The sequence below is a fragment of the Grammomys surdaster genome, unplaced genomic scaffold, assembly GCF_004785775.1.
Source record: "Grammomys surdaster isolate TR1022 unplaced genomic scaffold, NIH_TR_1.0 252, whole genome shotgun sequence".
Taxonomy (NCBI): domain Eukaryota; kingdom Metazoa; phylum Chordata; class Mammalia; order Rodentia; family Muridae; genus Grammomys; species Grammomys surdaster.
In genome coordinates, this window is record NW_021604693.1 from 238,390 (window position 1) to 255,487 (window position 17,098).

The following is a 17,098-nucleotide window of genomic DNA, read 5'->3' on the forward strand; positions in this document are numbered from 1 at the left end:
AGGTCAAGGTTCTCTTCTTCCACCTATGCCCAGCAGGGCCCTCCACTTTTACATATTCAGCTGAAGCCCTGGATCCCCCCCTAAGTGCTCCCAGGCTGGTGGTTTAGACCCTGGGAGCTGTGGTTGGTTGGTATTGTTGCTCTCCTCATGGTGCCACAAACCCTTTCAGCTCCTTCAGTCTTCACTCTAACTCCTCTATTGAGAACCCCATGATCAGTTCAATGGCTAGTTGTGAGCATCTGCCTCTGAATATGTCTGACTCTTGAAGGCCTCTGAGGAGATATCCATATCAGGCTCTTATCAGCATGCACTTCCTGTCTTCCACATCAGCATCTACCTTTGGTGATTGCACATGGGATAGATACTCAGGTGGGGTGGTCTTGAGACGGCCCCTCCTTCAGTTTCTGTCCCTCACTTTGTCTCCATATTTGCTCCCTTGAGTATTTTGTTGCTCCTTCTAAGAAGGACCGAATCACCCTCACTTGGTCTTCCTTCTTTATGGGCTTCATGTGGCCTGTGAGTTGCATCTTGGGCATTTCAAGGTTCTAGGCTAATATCCAATAATCAGTGAGTGAATACCATGTGTGTTCTTTTGTGATTGGCTTACCTCACTCAGGATGATAATTTCTAGTTCCATCCATTTACCTAGGAACCTCTCGAATTCATTGTTTTTAATAGCTGAGTAATACTCCATTGTGTAAATATACCACATTTTTTGAATCCATTCCTCAGTTGAAGGACATCTGGGTTCTTTCCAGCTCCTGGCTATTATAAATAAGGCTGCTATGAACATAGTTGAGCATATGTCCTTGTTATATGTTCGAGCATCTTCTGGGTATATGCCTAGGAGTGGTATAGCTGGATCCTCGGGTAATGCTATGTCCAATTTTCTGAGGAACCGCCAGACTGATTTCCAAAGTGGTTGCACCATCTTGCAGTCCCACCAACAATGGAGGAGTGTTCCTCTTTCTCCACACCCTCGCCAGCATCTACTATCACCTGAGTTTTTAATCTTAGCCATTCTGACTGGTGTGAGATGGAATCTCAGGGTTGTTTTGATTTGCATTTCCCTGACGACTAAGGATGCTGAACATTTCTTTAGATGCTTCTCGGCCATTCGAGTTTCTTCCGTTGAAAATTCTTTGTTAAGCTCTATACCCCATTTTTTAATAGGGTAATTTGGTTGTCTGGAGTCTAATTTCTTGAGTTCTTTGTATATATTGGATATTAGCCCTCTATCAGATGAAGGATTGGTAAAGATCTTTTCCCAATTTGTTGGTTGTCGTTTTGTCCTATTGACAGTGTCCTTTGCCTTACAGAAACTTTGCAATTTTATGAAGTCCCATTTGTCAATTCTCGATCTTAGAGCATATGCCATTGGAGTTCTGTTCAGGAACTTTTCCCCTGTGCCCAAGTATTCGAGGCTTTTCCCCACCTTCTCTTCTATTAGTTTCAGTGTATCTGGTTTTATGTGGAGGTCCTTTATCCACATAGACTTGAGCTTTGTACAAGGGGATAAGAATGGATCAATTTTCATTCTTCTACATGTTGTCTTCCAGTTGAACCAGCACCATTTGTTGAAAATGCTGTCCTTTTTCCACTGGATAGTTTTAAATCCTTTGTCAAAGGTCAAGTGACCATAGGTGTGTGGGTTCATTTCTGGGTCATCAGTTCTATTCCCTTGACCTTCCTGCCCATCTCTGTACCAGTACCATGCAGTTTTTATCACTATTGCTCTGTAGTACAGCTTGAGGTCAGGGATGGTGATTCCCCCAGAAGTTCTTTTATTGTTGAGAATGATTTTTGCTATCCTGGGTTTTCTAACTCTATGAAGAATAGAGCTGAAATTTTTGATGGGGATTGCATTGAACCTGCAGATTTCTTTTGGTAAGTTGGCCATTTTTACTATATTAATCCTGCCAATCCATGAGCATGGGAGATCTTTTCCTCTTCTGAGGTCTTCTTCGATTTCTTTTTTCAGGGACTTGAAGTTATTGTCATACATATCTTTCACTTGGTTATTTAGAGTCACACCAAGATATTTTATGTTGTTTGTGACTATTGCAAAAGTTGTTGTTTCTCTAATTTCTTTCTCATCTCATTTATCCTTTGAGTAGAGAAAGGCTACTGATTTGTTAGAGTAATTTTATATCCAGTCATTTTGCTGAAGTTGTTTATCAGCTATAGGAGTTCTCTGGCAGAATTTTTGTGGTTGACTATGATTCTACCACATCATTTGTAAATAGTAGTATCTTGACATCCTCCTTCCCAATTTGTATCCCTTTGATCTCCTTTTGTTGTCTAATTGCTCTGGCTAGAAGTATATTGAATAGGTAGGGAGAGAATGGGTAGTCTTGACGTGTGCCTGATTTTAATGAGAGTGTTTTGAGTTGCTCTTCATTTAGTTTGATGTTGGCTGTTGGTTTGCTGTATATTGCTTTTATTATATTTAGGTATGGACCTTGAATTCCTGATTTCTCCAATACTTTTAACATGAAGGAGTGTTGTGTTTTATTACAGGCTTTTTTTTAAAACATCTAATGAGATATTCATGTGATTTTTTTTCTTTTTTGAAAAGACCTCTGAGGTAGTGTCTTTCTTTGTCACTGAGGTGTCTTTCCTGAATGTGTGAGTTTGTTTATATAGTGGATTACATTGATGGATCTCCATATATTGAACCATCCCTACAGTCCTGGGATGAAGCTTACTTGATCATGGTGAATGATTGTTTTGATATGTTCTTGGATTCGGTTTACAAGAATTTTATTCAGTATTTTTGCATCAATATTCCTGAGGGAAATTGGTCTGAAGTTCTATTTCTTTATTGAGTCTTTTTGTGGTTTAGGTATCAGTGTAACTTTGGCTTCATAGATAGATTTGAGTAATGTTCCTTCTGTTTCTATTTTGTGGAATAGTTTGAGAAGTATTGGTATTATGTTTCCTTTGAAGGTCTGATAGAATTCTGCACTAAAATCATCTGGCCCTTGCCTTTTTTTTTTTTTTTTGGGTTGGGAGACTTTTAATGACTGCTTCTATTTCTTTAGGGGATATGGGGCTATTTAAATGGTTTATCTGATCCTGATTTAACTGTGGTACCTGGTATCTGTCTAAAAAATCATCCATTTCATCCAGATTTTCCAGTTTTGTTGTGTATAGGATTTTGTAGTAGGGTCGGATGATTTTTTTCATTTCCTCAGTTTCTCTTGTTATGTCTCCCCTTTCATTTCTGATTTTGTTAATTTTGATACTGTACTGTCTTTGTGTCCTCTAGTTAGTTTGGCTAAGGTTTATATATCTTGTTGATTTTCTCAAAAACTAGCTCCTTGTTTTGCTGTTTCTTTGTATAGCTCTCTTTGTTTCTACTTGTTTGATTTCAGCCCTGAGTTTGATTATTTCCTGCTGTCTACTCCTCTTGGGTGTATTTGATTCTTTTTGTTCTAGAGCTTTCAGATGCTGTTAAGCTGCTAGTATATGAACTCACCAATTTCTTTATGGTGGAACTCAGGGCTAAGAGTTTTCCTCTTAGTAATGATTTCGTTGTGTCCCGTAAGTTTGGATATGTTGTGCTTTCATTTTCATTAAATTCTAAAAAGCCTCTAACTTCTTTTTTTAATTTCTTTTTTGTCCAAGTTATCATTGAGTAAATAGGTGTTTAGCTTCCATGTGTATGTGGGTTTTCTGTTGTTTTTGTTATTATTGAAGAACAGCCATAGTTAGTGGTGGTCCCATAGAATACATGGGATTAATTCAATGTTCTTGTATCTGTTGAGGTTTATTTTTTGTTCAATTATATCATCAGTTTTTGTGAAGGTATCATGAGGTGCTGAGAAGAAGGTATATTCTTTTGTTTTAGAGTGAAATGCTGTGTAGATATCTGTTAAATCCATTTGGTTCATAACATTTTTAGTTTCACTATGTCTCTGTTTATATTCTGTTTTCATGATCTGTTCAATGGTGAGAGTGGGGTGTTGAAATCTTTTATAATTACTGTGTGAGGTTGTATGTGTGCTTTCAGCTTCCATAATATTTCTTTTACAAATGTGGGTGCCCTTGGATTTGTGTCATAGATGTTCAGAACTGGGAGTTCATCTTGGCAAATTTTTTTCTTTGATGAATATGTGGTATCCTTTTTCATCTTTTTGATAACTTTTGATTGAAAGAATATTTTATTGGATATTTGATTGGCTACTCCAGCTTGTTTCTTCTTGTATGTTTATGGACATCTGTTTCTTTAGGTTATGGAAAATTTTCTTTTATATTTTTGTTGAAGATGTTTGCTTGCCCTTTGAGTTGGGAATCTTCACTCCAATGCCTATTGTTCTCAGGTTTGATCTTTTCATTGTGTCCTGGATTTCTTGAATCCTTTGAGTTAGGGCCCTTTCGTGTTTTGCATTTTTCTTCACTGTTGTGTTGACGTCTTCTATGATATCTTCTACACTTGCAATTCTCTCTTCTATCTCTTGTATTTTATTGGTGATGCTTGTATCTGCGACTCCTCCTCTTTTTCCTAGGCTTTCCATTTCCTGGGCTTTCTCCCTTTGTGTATTCTTCAATGTTTCTATTTCTATTTTTAGATCTGGGACAATTTTGTTCAGTTTCTTCATCTGTTTGGTTGTGTTTTCCTGTATTTCTTTAAGTGGTTTATGTGTTTCCTCTTTAAGGGCTTCTACTTGTTTATCTGTGTTCTGTATTTCTTTAAGAGAATTATTTATGTCCTTCTTAAAGTCCTCTGTCATCTTCATGAGATGAGAATTTCGATCTGAATCTTGGTTTATAGGAGTGTTCGGATATCCAGGGCTCTCTGTGGTGGGAGAACTGGGTTCTGATGTTGTCAAATTGTATTGGTTTCTGTTGTTTATGTCTTTGTGCTTATCTTTTGCCATCTAGTTGTCTCTGGTGTTAACTGGCCTCATTGTCTATGACTGGAGCCCACCCCTTCTGTGAGCCTGTAATCTTGTGAACCTGTCATTCTGTGATCCTGGTTGGGTCAGAACCGCTGCATGGTTAAGTTGCAACTGGTTTGAGGGCTGAATGTGTTGGGATCCAGAGCAGAGGCCCTGTTCCCAGTACAGGTCCAAAGCAGAAGGAGTGCAGGTCTCTGGCTGGGAAGGGTATCTGTGTCCTAGAGTAAGGGAGTCCTGTTTCTGTAAGGTATTGTGACAGGTTTGGGGTCTCCCCTGTGATCCTGGATGTGTAAGAATACTTGGGGAGTCGAGCTGCAACTGGGGTGTGGGCTGAGTTTGTTGAAATGCAAAGCAGAATCTCTGCTCCCAGCCCAGGTCCAAAGTGGAAGATGACCTTTGTATATTCTAAGTCTTAAGCAAGCACAGAAATCCTTCATCTCCCCAGCCTATTTCCCGTCTTTAATAGAGTTTCCTTTTTTTCCCAGGTGTTTACGAGAAGCCCTCACTCTCAGCTCATCCCAGCTCATCAGTCCTTCCAGGCAGGGATGTGACCCTAAAGTGTCACAGCCAACGCAGTTTTGATGAATTTGTTCTATACAAAGAGGGGGATACTAGGCCTTATACGATATCTGAGAAATGGTACCGGTCCAGTTTCCCCATCATCACAGTGACTGCTGCTCACAGTGGGACTTACCGGTGTTACGGCTTTTACAGCTCATCTCCACACCTGTGGTCAGCTCCGAGTGACCCTCTAGTGCTTGTGGTTACTGGTAAGAGGGTCCAGATTCAAGATTTTTTTTTCTTTGGCATATGTGGAAATTTCAAGGGAGTCAGGTGTGGACAAGGAGAGCCTCTGGCTCCAATCAGCTTTGGAGGTGCACGAGTGTCCTACAGCTGCTACAACAAATCACCAGACTCTTGTTGGCTCACAATAACACAAATTTATTACCTTAACATTGTAAAAGTCTCAAGTCTGTAAAAGGTCTCACTTCTTATAAAATAGAGCTGTCAATTACTTCAGTTCCAATCACAAAGCTAAGGTATAGAACTGACCAAAGGAATGTATAAAGAAAACAAACATTTTTAGCCTCTCAAATGATTAAGTACTAATAAACATGAAAAAGTGTACCATATCACTAGCACCGTAGAAATGCAGATTAAAAACATTTCTTGAGAATCTAGCTTATCCCAGACAGAATGGTGGTCATCAAGAAAACAAATTACAAATCCTAGTGAGAATGTGGACAAAAATGAGCCATTATTCATGGCCTCTGGGAATATAAAACAGTCCAAACACTATGGGAACCAATATAGATTTTATTTAGAAAACTAAAAAATGTATAACACATACACACACACACACACACACACACACACACTACAGAGACATACACCACTATTTATTGTAACACTGTTCACAACAGCCAAGTTATGGAATCAACCTATTTGTCCATCAACAGAGGGATGGATAAAGAAAAGTAGATGTAATTCTTAACCAGAGGGAACGTTTTTTGGCCATAAAGATGACTACAATTATGGGTATGTAGGAATGGTTCCAGCTGGATGTAAATACATTAAACAAATTAAGTCAGTCTCAGAAAGACAAATATCATGTTTTTTTTCATTTGTGTCTCATAGATTTTATATAGATACATACAATAATATATTTACACACAGCAAGAAGGCTGAAAGAAAACTATCTAGGGCAGTAGTTCTGAACCCATAGATCAATAACCTTTTCATTAGAGGCCTCCATTGAAAAACAGATATTTACATTATAATTCATAACAGTAGCTAAATTACAATTATGAAGTAGCAACAAAAATAATTTTATGGTTGGAAGTCACCACAACATGAGGAACTGTTCTAAAGGGTCATCCCATTAGGAAGGTTGAGAACCACTGCTCTAAGAGTTACAGTGGGACTAACGGGAGGGAGATAGAGCAGGGAGAATCTGTTCAAAGTACTTCATATACATATATGTATGTATGAATACACATATACATATATGTATACATATACAAAATGGCCTAACATAATTCAGTATAATGAAATCAAGAAACAATTAAGGAAGGGCAATAAAAAAGTTACAAGATCTGTGGTATATAAAAAAATTAAATAAAACAAAATGCATAGTTGAGATTTTAGTAGCAGAATGTCTTTTGTTTCTATAATTCTTTAGAAACCTTTTTGTCTATCAGCTTTTAGTTTACCTGGACCAGCAGGTTATTCTTCAGTAACAAAGTCCTGAGAGAGAGGACTAGGGGGTCAGAGGGTAAAGAGGATAGAAGATAAGGGAGATAAGAAACTTTGAGATTGAAAGGTCCTGCACACGCTATGACTTTTGCCAATCAAGCTTATTAAGAAGTACATACAATGTCTTATATACTATTTTCAGGGAAGAAACAGAATAAAGTCAGCAGAAACTATTATACAATGGGATGAAGTCAGTTGGAGACTCATCAAGCAATATTGTGCAAGGGGAACACAGTTATCATCAAGAGCATTACAGAGCAGCCTTGTGACTGGAATCTCTAGTTTCTTCAGGACAAAAATTTAAGTTCCAAGGAACTGAAACCTTGACTCTTCCAAGGCCCTGGCCCCAGTCTTGAGCAAGGATAAAGAACTTGGCTTCTTTTGTCCTTTAATCAGGGCCTCTGAGAAAGCCTTGGATCCATCCAGTTCTCTACAGTTTGTCATTGTGTAAAGTTGCCTGGGAAACAACCTAAAGGAGGAAAGATTTATTTGATTTACACTTTCAGAGGCTTCCTTTTACTCATGGTAGCTTGCTTCTGTATTCCTGGGCTAGAGATAAGGCAGAAGAACTTCAAGGCAGAAAGATGTCATAGAGTAAGGTCACTTGAACTCATGGCAGCCAGGAAGAATGATCATAGGAAGGGACTAAGTCAAGATGTGCTCTTCAAAGACATGCTTGTGACCTACTGCCCCCAACCATGCTGCACCCTCTACAACTTCCCCTACCACGCAATGAATCCATCAGTGGGTTAATCCATCGATCGTGTTCTTTTTGATGTTTCTGGAAATGCTCTCATAGACACAGCTAGAGGTGTGCATTCCTACTTTCTTAGTTAACAGTCAAGAAGTATCACACTTATTATAAAAATATAATAGTATAGGTACCTGTAAAGTAAGATCTGAAGGTTTTTCTTCTTCGATCCTCTAAACCTCAATTAATTCTTAGATTTTGTGCTTTAATAGTTTTACTATCTATGACTCTATAGAAATAGAAGTCTGAACAAAAATGATTAGTTCACTAAGAAAAAGGAATATAAACCTATTAAAGATTATGAGGCAGATGACCAGGATGCCTGCTGTGAGATAGTATTTTCTTGATATGACAGGGAAGCTGTGTCCATAAACAAGACCTGAATAATGGCATCTCCACTTGACATTGCCAACTCATTGAAATCTCACAAGGCCCTGCCTCTAGATGAAGAACTATAGGCAATCAGTGGCTGCTGAGAGAGAGAGAGAGAGAGAGAGAGAGAGAGAGAGAGAGAGAGAATGAATTAGTCTTCCCAGAAACAAGCTCCTGATAGATTATTCAATCTCAGATGGAAATCTCTAAACACATGTACATCTGAGAAAAATTAAATGGAATCAGCTTATATTTTTATATGCATAGCACTAACGAAAAAGTCATGAATTTGAGGTAGAGTAGGGGAAACATGGGGTGAATTGAAAAGGGGAAAGTACGGGTTAGAAATGAGATAAGTACAATACTTATATATAAAATTCTCAAAAGATTAAATGAAAAATAAATGAACATATGACACAGCAACAATTATTTTGGGCTCATGAGTTGCTGGGTTGGTTTCTTTTGCTTTTGTATTCACAGTATTTTATTTTTTCTAGTTTTAAAATTTTATTTTTAAAATCAGGGTCTTATGTATCTCAGGCTGGTGTGAATTTATTATGTTCAAACCGAGGAGAATAACCTTGAACTTCTGGCTACTGGGACTACAGGATTGAGCTACTATGTGGTTTATGTGGCAGGGATGGAGCCCAGGGCATGGTGCATACTAAGCAAGCACTATCCCAGCTGAGTTTCATCTTCAATCTACTTTCTGACTTGTCAATTTTGATTTTCCTATAGAATGGAACTAGAAAACATTATTTAAAACTGAAAGTCTGAAATGTTATGGATTGTCAGAATGATTTAGAATAATGAATGAAATGTATCTCAGTGGTATCGCACACAGCATGCACAGGGCACTTAGGTTCAACTCCAAGTACCAAAAAAAAAAAGAATGAATCGAAAATTTCATTTATTTTATAAATATTAAATAAAATATAATTATATAATATACAATATAATAGATTTAGTTATATATAATTATATAATAATAAATAATAAAAAGGACTATCATATATTCTTTTACTTCAAAACTCAGAATACTGTATACTGTTTTAAGTCTTTATCTCACCTCCCATTACATATTTCCTTGCATCTGTGATTCCTGATGCATTTCCAAAACTTTTCCCATGGTTCTCATCTCCACATCTAATTCTTGGGGACAAGCACCAGGAAAGGGAAAAATGACAAGTGAGGGTATTGGAGACAAGGGTCCAGGGAAGACAAAGGTAGGGAAGCAGTTGCAGATTGTACCAGGGAGCATTTCCAGTCAGTTAGCAGTGGAAACTTCTTCATATTCACTTGCTTCGTGAGAAAATCAAGTCCTATAAATGTTTAATTATTTTCTTAGAACCCATAGTTAACCCATAGAGTACTGACTTCTCTCCTTTTCTGATTTCTCAGGACCCTCTGCCACTCCCAGCCTGGTACCATATCCCATGACAGGTGAGTTCAGTAGATTCTGGTTTCTGGGGAATGAAGTTCTACTACAAATGTGCCTGAAAATATAGTTCCTATCTTCAAGTGGTGTACTCACAGGCTTAATGGGTTCAAGAAACATTTTGGTAAAAACAATAGACAGCTTCATGTGAAGACATTGTACTTAGGATGGAAGGAGACTCCTAAAGTACAAACTAATAACTGCTTCTTTCATGATACTTGTTTAAAACTGAGATAAAATTCACATACATGTGTCTACTAAGATTGTTATAACTACACAAATACAAGCCGACCAACCAACCAACCAACCAACCAACCAACCAACCAACAAGCTAAAAAGCCAGCAACCAGTCAACCAAGTAATTAATCAGGACAATCATTGGAAAGATTTAGAGCTTATATCAGTTTGGGTTTTATTGCTGTGAAGAGACACCATGACCATGACAACTCTTATAAAGGAAAACATTTAATTGGGGCTGACATACAGTTTCAGAGGTTTAGATTATTATTGTCATGGTGGGAAGCATGGTGGCATTCAGGGAGACATGGTGCTGGAGAAGGAGCTGAGAGTTCTACATCTTGATCCATAGGCAGCAGAAGATTGTGTGCCATTCTAGGTGTAGCTTGAGCATAGGAGACATCAACGCCCACTCTCATAATGATAACCTTTTCCCACTAAGGCTACTTCAACAAGGCCACAGTTCCTAATAGTGCCACTCTCTATGGGTCAAACATTAAAACACATGAGTCTATGGGGGTCATACCTATTAAAACCACCCCAGAGTTTTCTGCATTACATCTACTACGTATGATTTGAAAACTAGTCTTGTATTCTCTCAGAAGTCAGAGTTATCCTATGACACAGTGATTCTAAAACTCTTGTGCGAGTACTAAATAAAAATTAAGAACCTAAAATAGAAAGAAAATTGAAAACTTACTATTTTAGCTACTTTTTTATTGCTGTGATAAGACACCATGACCAATGTAACTTATAGAAGAAAACATTTAGTGAGCCTTACAGTTTCAGAGGGTGAGTTTATGTCCATCATGGTGTGGAATGCAGTAGCAGACAGACAGGCATAACACTGTAGCTGTAACTGAGAGCTTGTGTTGTGATCCACAAGCATGTGACAGAGAGAGAGAGTGAGAACAAGAGAGAGAGAGAGAGAGAGAGAGAGAGAGAGAGAGAGAGAGAGAGAGAAAGAGAGCACACAAGATTGAGATCGAGAGCTAGAGAGCTGAGAGAGTGAGAGCAAGAGAGAGGGGTGGGGCTTCTCCAACAAGGCCACACCTTCTAATCCTTCCCAAACACTTTGATCAACTGGGGAACAGACATTCAAATATTTGAGCCTATGGGGGACATTCTCATTTAAACTCCTACAATTTTGTTCACATATGTTCTCATATGTGGATGGTTATAACAGCTTCATTCATATCAGCCACAAAGTGGAAACAACTTAAATGTCTATCAGTTGAAAAATGATCCAATTCTTTGAGGCCACCAAGTGCAGGGGGTTTTGAATTTATTAAACGCAGTAGTTGGACAGTATGTGTCAGATGAAGGAGCTTGAGAGAACACAGGCGTCTTAGAAGGGGTCTGGAGAGTGGGGGCACTTGGGATGGACTGTCATTATTCTGTTTCCTTATAACATTCCTTTTTGAAACTCTTAGAAGCCTCCTCCAGGAGACCTTCAGTCTTACCCACAAACAAAATATCTGCAATTGGTGAGTAAGTAGACATTGAAAGCTCAACACAAAAGGGACACAAGGATGGGTTCTCCTTCCTACCATCAAAGTCTATCTATAGTCATTTTTCTTTTTTTTAATAGGATATTTTATTTATTTACATTTCAGATGTCATCCCCTTTCCCCATTTCCCCTCCCTAGAAACCCCCTATCCCATCCCTCCTCCTCCTTTTTGCTTTTATACCATTTTAATTACATGCAAGTATTAAGGTCAGTTCTAGGTTGAGGAGCTAGCAATACAATAGATACAAATAGTCAAGGAACAAGCAAGGCAATAAACAAAGTCTCCTGATCACTCCCGTGATCACTTCCATGAATACTTTCTAAGGGCTTATCAGGATGACCAAAATATCTGAGCCTACTTCCCTGTCCTAGCCCGAAGTCATTTTCATGTCTTAAACCTACTTCCTTGTTCTAGCCTAAGATTTAGATTCCTTCCTGAAATTACTTCTTTGTTTTAGCCTAATGTCAGATTCTTGTCAAGCAGCCCATTTTCTTGTCCTTGGCCCACATCAGATTCTTGCCAAGCAGCCTCAAAAGCTCTCCTCTCCCTTTTCTTAGTTTCATAAACATTGGGTCATAGTTTCATGTAGCCTTGGCTGGTCTCAAATCCATTATATAGCAGAGGACGACCTTGAACCATCCCTCTGTCTGCATCTCTCCTGTGCTGGAATTACAGGCATTTGCCACCATATTCAGCTTATGTTGTGCTGGGGATAAAACTCAGGGCTTGATGTATGCTATTCAAGCACTTTACCAGCTGAGTTATCTTTCTGGTTCCTCTTTAAATTATTATATTTTTAATGGCAGATTCCCACTGTGTAACCATGGCTGACTTCAACTTTCTATGTAGATCAGGTGGCCCCAGAATCAGAAATATTGACTAGGCTCTGCCTTCCAATTGCTGGGATTAGAAATGAGCACTAGCACTCCTGGCCCCATTTATGTTTTATATACATAGCCAAACCAAAATGGTGATTTTTATATAATTCCTATTTATTTACATTTTTACATGCAATACGTTTTGATCATACTCCTTCCTCTTTGCAATTCCTCCCTGATCATCCAAGTTTTGATTGAAACCTGTCCTATGAGGGTCAAGTATGATTTTTTTTTATTTGTGGCATCCCGTTAGTGCTTAGAAATATCAAATTTTTGTAGTATTTCATATTTTGGGCTTCTAGTTTATCAATGCTAAATATGAACTATTATTTACAAGTCAACCCATTGTATGGTAGTACCAATTCTACTGGAAAGATGGGAAAATGGACTCCCAGATGTTGAAATACTTTCCAGAGGTTTTCTCATATAAGTGCTATACTGGGCAGTCAAATCTAGGCAGCCTGACTCTACAGATTGTGTTGTTAAATGTCATGAACTTCTGCTTCACAAGCATGTGAGCACACGTGTTTGTCTCCAGCAGGGGAGAGGTTTCTGTTTGTTTATACTTGGTCTTCTTTTTTATTCGTAGAAAAGCCTATGAATATCACTGCCTCTCCAGAGGGGTCAAGCCCTCCATTTGGTAAGTGATCCTGTCTACATCCACTTCCTTTGTATCCCATCTCTTCATGCAGACTATTTCCCCTTTACATGGAATCTATAGATTTATAATTTTGGAGCCTGGTGCATAAAACATTAAGGGGAGTAGAATATTAACATATGGAGTTCATAATTGGTCAAGAAAATTTAGTGAGAAGGTTGAAATTTTCCAAATAGTCAAATAAGGACATTCCTCATCTCCCTCACTCTCTTATAGTTATCGTCTTTTCTTTTTAATTTCTTTCTTTTTTGTTTTGTTTTCATTTTTTATTGGTTATTTCATTTATTTACATTTCAAATATTATCCCCCTTCCCGGTTTCCTCTCTGAAAACCCTCCATCCCACCCCCATTCCCCATCCCACCCCCCATCTCCCTGCCTCCACGAAGGTGCTCCCTCACCCACCCGCCCACTTCCACCCCACTGCCCTAGCATTTCCCTATGCTGGGGCATCAAGCTTTCACAGAACCAAAGGCCTCCTCTTCCTTTACTGCCAGACAAGGCCATCCCTGCTACATATGTAGTTGGAGCCATGGGTCCCTCCATGTGTATTCTTTGGTTGGTGGTTTAGTCCCTGGGAGCTCTGGAGGATCTGGTTGGTTGATATTGTTGCTTTTCCTATGGGGTTGCAAACCCCTGTAGCTACTTCAGTCCTTCCCCTAACTCTTCCATTGGGGGTCCCCCTGCTCAGTCCAATGGTTGGCTGCAAGCATCCTCATCTGTATAGGTAGGGCTCTGGCCAAACCTCTCAGGACATCCATATCAGGCTCCTGTCAGCAAGTACTTCTTGGAATCAGCAATAGTCACTGGGTTTGGAGGCTGCATATGGGATGGATCCCCAGGTGGGGCAAGTTATCTTCTTTTATAAGTCAGTAATATAACAAGGTGTTGATTGTATTAGAGGAGCGATTGTATTGGGTTCATGGAGGGAGCTGTGAAAACATCACTGTATAGATAATTGGACTTATTCTGTTCTGACCCTTGTTGGTGATGGCAGGGATGATCATCTTAACTGATGGAGGAAAATAGAATCTCAAATCATGAATATGGAGTGTGGTATGGAGATGAGCCTTTTAACATCTGTTGCCAACTTTCTTTCCTTTAGATTTTGCTCACCAGGAGTATGCTAAGGGGAACCTGGTCCGGATATGCCTTGGTGCCATGATTATAATAATCTTGGTGGGGGTTCTAGCAGAGGACTGGCACAGTCGGAAGAAACGCCTACAACACAGGATCAGAGCTGTGCAAAGGCCACTACCACCCCTCCCACTGGCCTAGAAATACCGGCTTTCAACAGAGGGATTGACCAGAAAGATGTTCATAACCATGGACATCACCATTAAAGCCACAGACATGGACATATTCAACAGTGGGGAGGTTATATAAAAAATGAGTGTGGAAAATAAATATGAGGGAGAGGCAACAAGGTAGGATGGTGGGTCATGAGCTTTCTTTGTGCTCAATCAAGAGTTGAGCCAATGTCTACTTTGCTCTAAGAACTCCACATGGGATGGAAAAGTCTCTTTTCTAATATCTTGCACATTGTAGGTATCGTAATAGACCTGTGTAATGGCCTTTCTTCAACCTTTGCTAACATGGATTCAAGATTAATTTACAAAACACCTGGCTTTCACAGCCGACCTGCTCCATTATTTGTGCAAAAACTTTTGTTCTCTAATAGTCTGTTTTCCTTTGATAGTCTATAGCTTTAGCCTTTACCCTAACCTCATCTTAAGTCACAGGTGGATATGTCTACTTTTTAGAAGGAAAATGTGTCCTCCAGAAAGTGGGGTAGGGTATTACTTTTTATTAGTATATAATCTATATGATCAGCATAGTCATTTTTTGTTTATAGTAGATATATTTAAAGACTTGAAATGGATGCCTAAAACTATAGAAAGTACCAAATCCTGTACCCACCATTATTTTATATTCTCACATTTTGAGGCCATTAAAGTAAGATGTATCTGACTATAATGTCTGTGACAGTTGATCTTCCAAACAAGATGGCTATTACATCTTCATGAACAGGAGAATTAAAGACAGAAAAAAGTGTTAAAAATAATCTCCTGAAAGTGTTATTTAAAAAGATTTATTTTTAAATCCAGTGTGTATGTGGGTATGTGTACATGAGTGCGTTGCCCCCAGTGGCTAGATGAGGGCATCAGATACTCAGTGCTAGAGTTACAGGCAGTTGTAACAGCCTGATGTGGATGTTGGGAACTGAATTTGGGTCCTCTGGAAGAGCAGAAAAATTTTATTGTTTTCCTAAAGGGAAAGGACCTATCAATGGAGAAGAGTTCATACATAGCACACCTACTTGTACTTAATACTTAAATATGTGTCAATTTCAAAATATGTAAATAACTGTTATAAGAAATTATTACGCATCTTACACAATAAAACTCTAAGTAATCTTGAATGGAAATACTGGTCTTACAGGTAGTTAAGAGACTGATGGTCAAGAGAACAAACTACAATACAATAATCCAGCTAGTCAGTCTGCCCTTCCCCCATCTCCAAAAATAAAAGAACCAGTTAAGAGTGTGGAGAGTAGTGGCCTCTCATATTCGAATGGGGGCAGGTGGGTTATGTGAATGTCTAAGCTTTTTCTAGTTACCCAAATATTACATTTGATGGATGTATCAATGATCAGGGATGAGGGACCCATTTCTGCTGCCACTTCTGGTTTTAGACTTTTATTTTAAAAATTATGTAACTCTTACAGAGTTACAGGTGGCTGTAAGTTGTGGTTTTTAGAAACTGAACTCTGTTTCTCCTGAAGGGAAGATGCACTCTTTTTTTTTTTTTTTTTGGGTGGGGGAGAGCAGATGTACTCTTAACTGCTGAGGCATCTCTCCAGCCCCACTTGCTGCTACTTTCTATTCTTGACTTCACTCCCTGTTTACTGACCTCACTTCCTGCCTTATTTACTTCTTGTCTTCCCTTGTGCAACAGCAGCCCTGCACCTAGTATAGGTTGCCATTGTAGTCTTGTGGTCTTTACTGCTGTGTATTGGTGAATAGAGGGATTCAGGGAGTGCCCAGAAGTCAGAGTCAGGACTCTGGATAAGAGGTCCCTGTCATTTAGGGGCCTGAGATGTTGTCTTGATTTGAGGTATGTGGAAAACTACTGTACCTCACTGGGGTTTTTCTTCTAGAATTGTGGTTGAGCTTGGCACAGGAAAGCACCCACTTATATTCACTAATGACCTACTCTTCAGGGACAGCTGAGGACTGGGAAATATGGTTTAACCAATAGGAGCCTATGAATGATGTTTGGAGGAGTCCATGAATGAAGTCAGTGTTCTGGAGAATTATATAAGAACAGACACCCATAACCTTTGGTTATTTCCTTCCGGAAGTCTCTTACATATTCAGTTTCATTAAGCCCCTGGGTGCCTCCCTGACATGAAAACATGAATATGCCACAATGCTGATGAGTTGCTGAAGATGTTGAATTATGGAAGGATGGTCTTGGTATATACCTTACCTCCTTACAGTGAGAACTTCCTTCCTGGTTAACAATATGAACAGATCCAAAACATGTATACACACATTTTCTGCAGTAGGGTAAAGGCTATGTTCTTAGAAGCCAGTAAAGGAAAGAGGATGATGATCCAGATAAATTGGTATTATGAGAACAAGCATTGCTTTGCTTGTTCACCTCTGCACATGTGTACCATTCCTGTAAATAGTAGTCAGCCCTCCAGCCATGTCTCAGCTTTGAGTGTGGTTTGCTGATAGATCATGGGTCTGAGAGTGTAGAACACAGGAAATATACCTCAAGAAAAATGAATTAACCAAGAAGATGAGTTAAGACCCTGGTTGAAGGTCTGGAGAGATATCTCAGCATTTAAGTTTCTGCTTCTTTTAAAGAGGACCTGAGTTTGATTCACAGCAACCAAGGGATCCAACACTGAAGTCTGGCCCCCACAGGCACTGTCATACACATGTGCTTGGACCCATATAGACAAAAACACAAACATTAAAAAGTTTGTAAAAAGCTTATGCCTGGAGAGGTTATAGCCCCTAGTGTGTAACCTGCTAGTGTTTACTAAATGGCCATGTGGTCAAATTGCCATCTAAATTTTA

The 17,098-nt window shown here is 39.0% G+C and overlaps 1 protein-coding gene across 1 annotated transcript in view; it reads left to right on the top strand.

Annotated features, from left to right (window-relative positions):
• LOC114627317 (platelet glycoprotein VI-like) overlaps positions 1-14,997 on the top strand; it is a 38,735-nt gene extending 23,738 nt beyond the window's left edge. Inside the window, exons 3-7 of the mRNA XM_028775047.1 lie at positions 5,390-5,674; positions 9,685-9,726; positions 11,392-11,445; positions 12,938-12,988; positions 14,110-14,997. Coding sequence (XP_028630880.1) covers positions 5,390-5,674; positions 9,685-9,726; positions 11,392-11,445; positions 12,938-12,988; positions 14,110-14,282 — 605 coding nt within the window. The 3' untranslated portion in view covers positions 14,283-14,997. The remainder of the gene's footprint in view (positions 1-5,389; positions 5,675-9,684; positions 9,727-11,391; positions 11,446-12,937; positions 12,989-14,109) is intronic.
• The last annotated feature ends 2,101 nt before the right edge of the window (positions 14,998-17,098 follow it).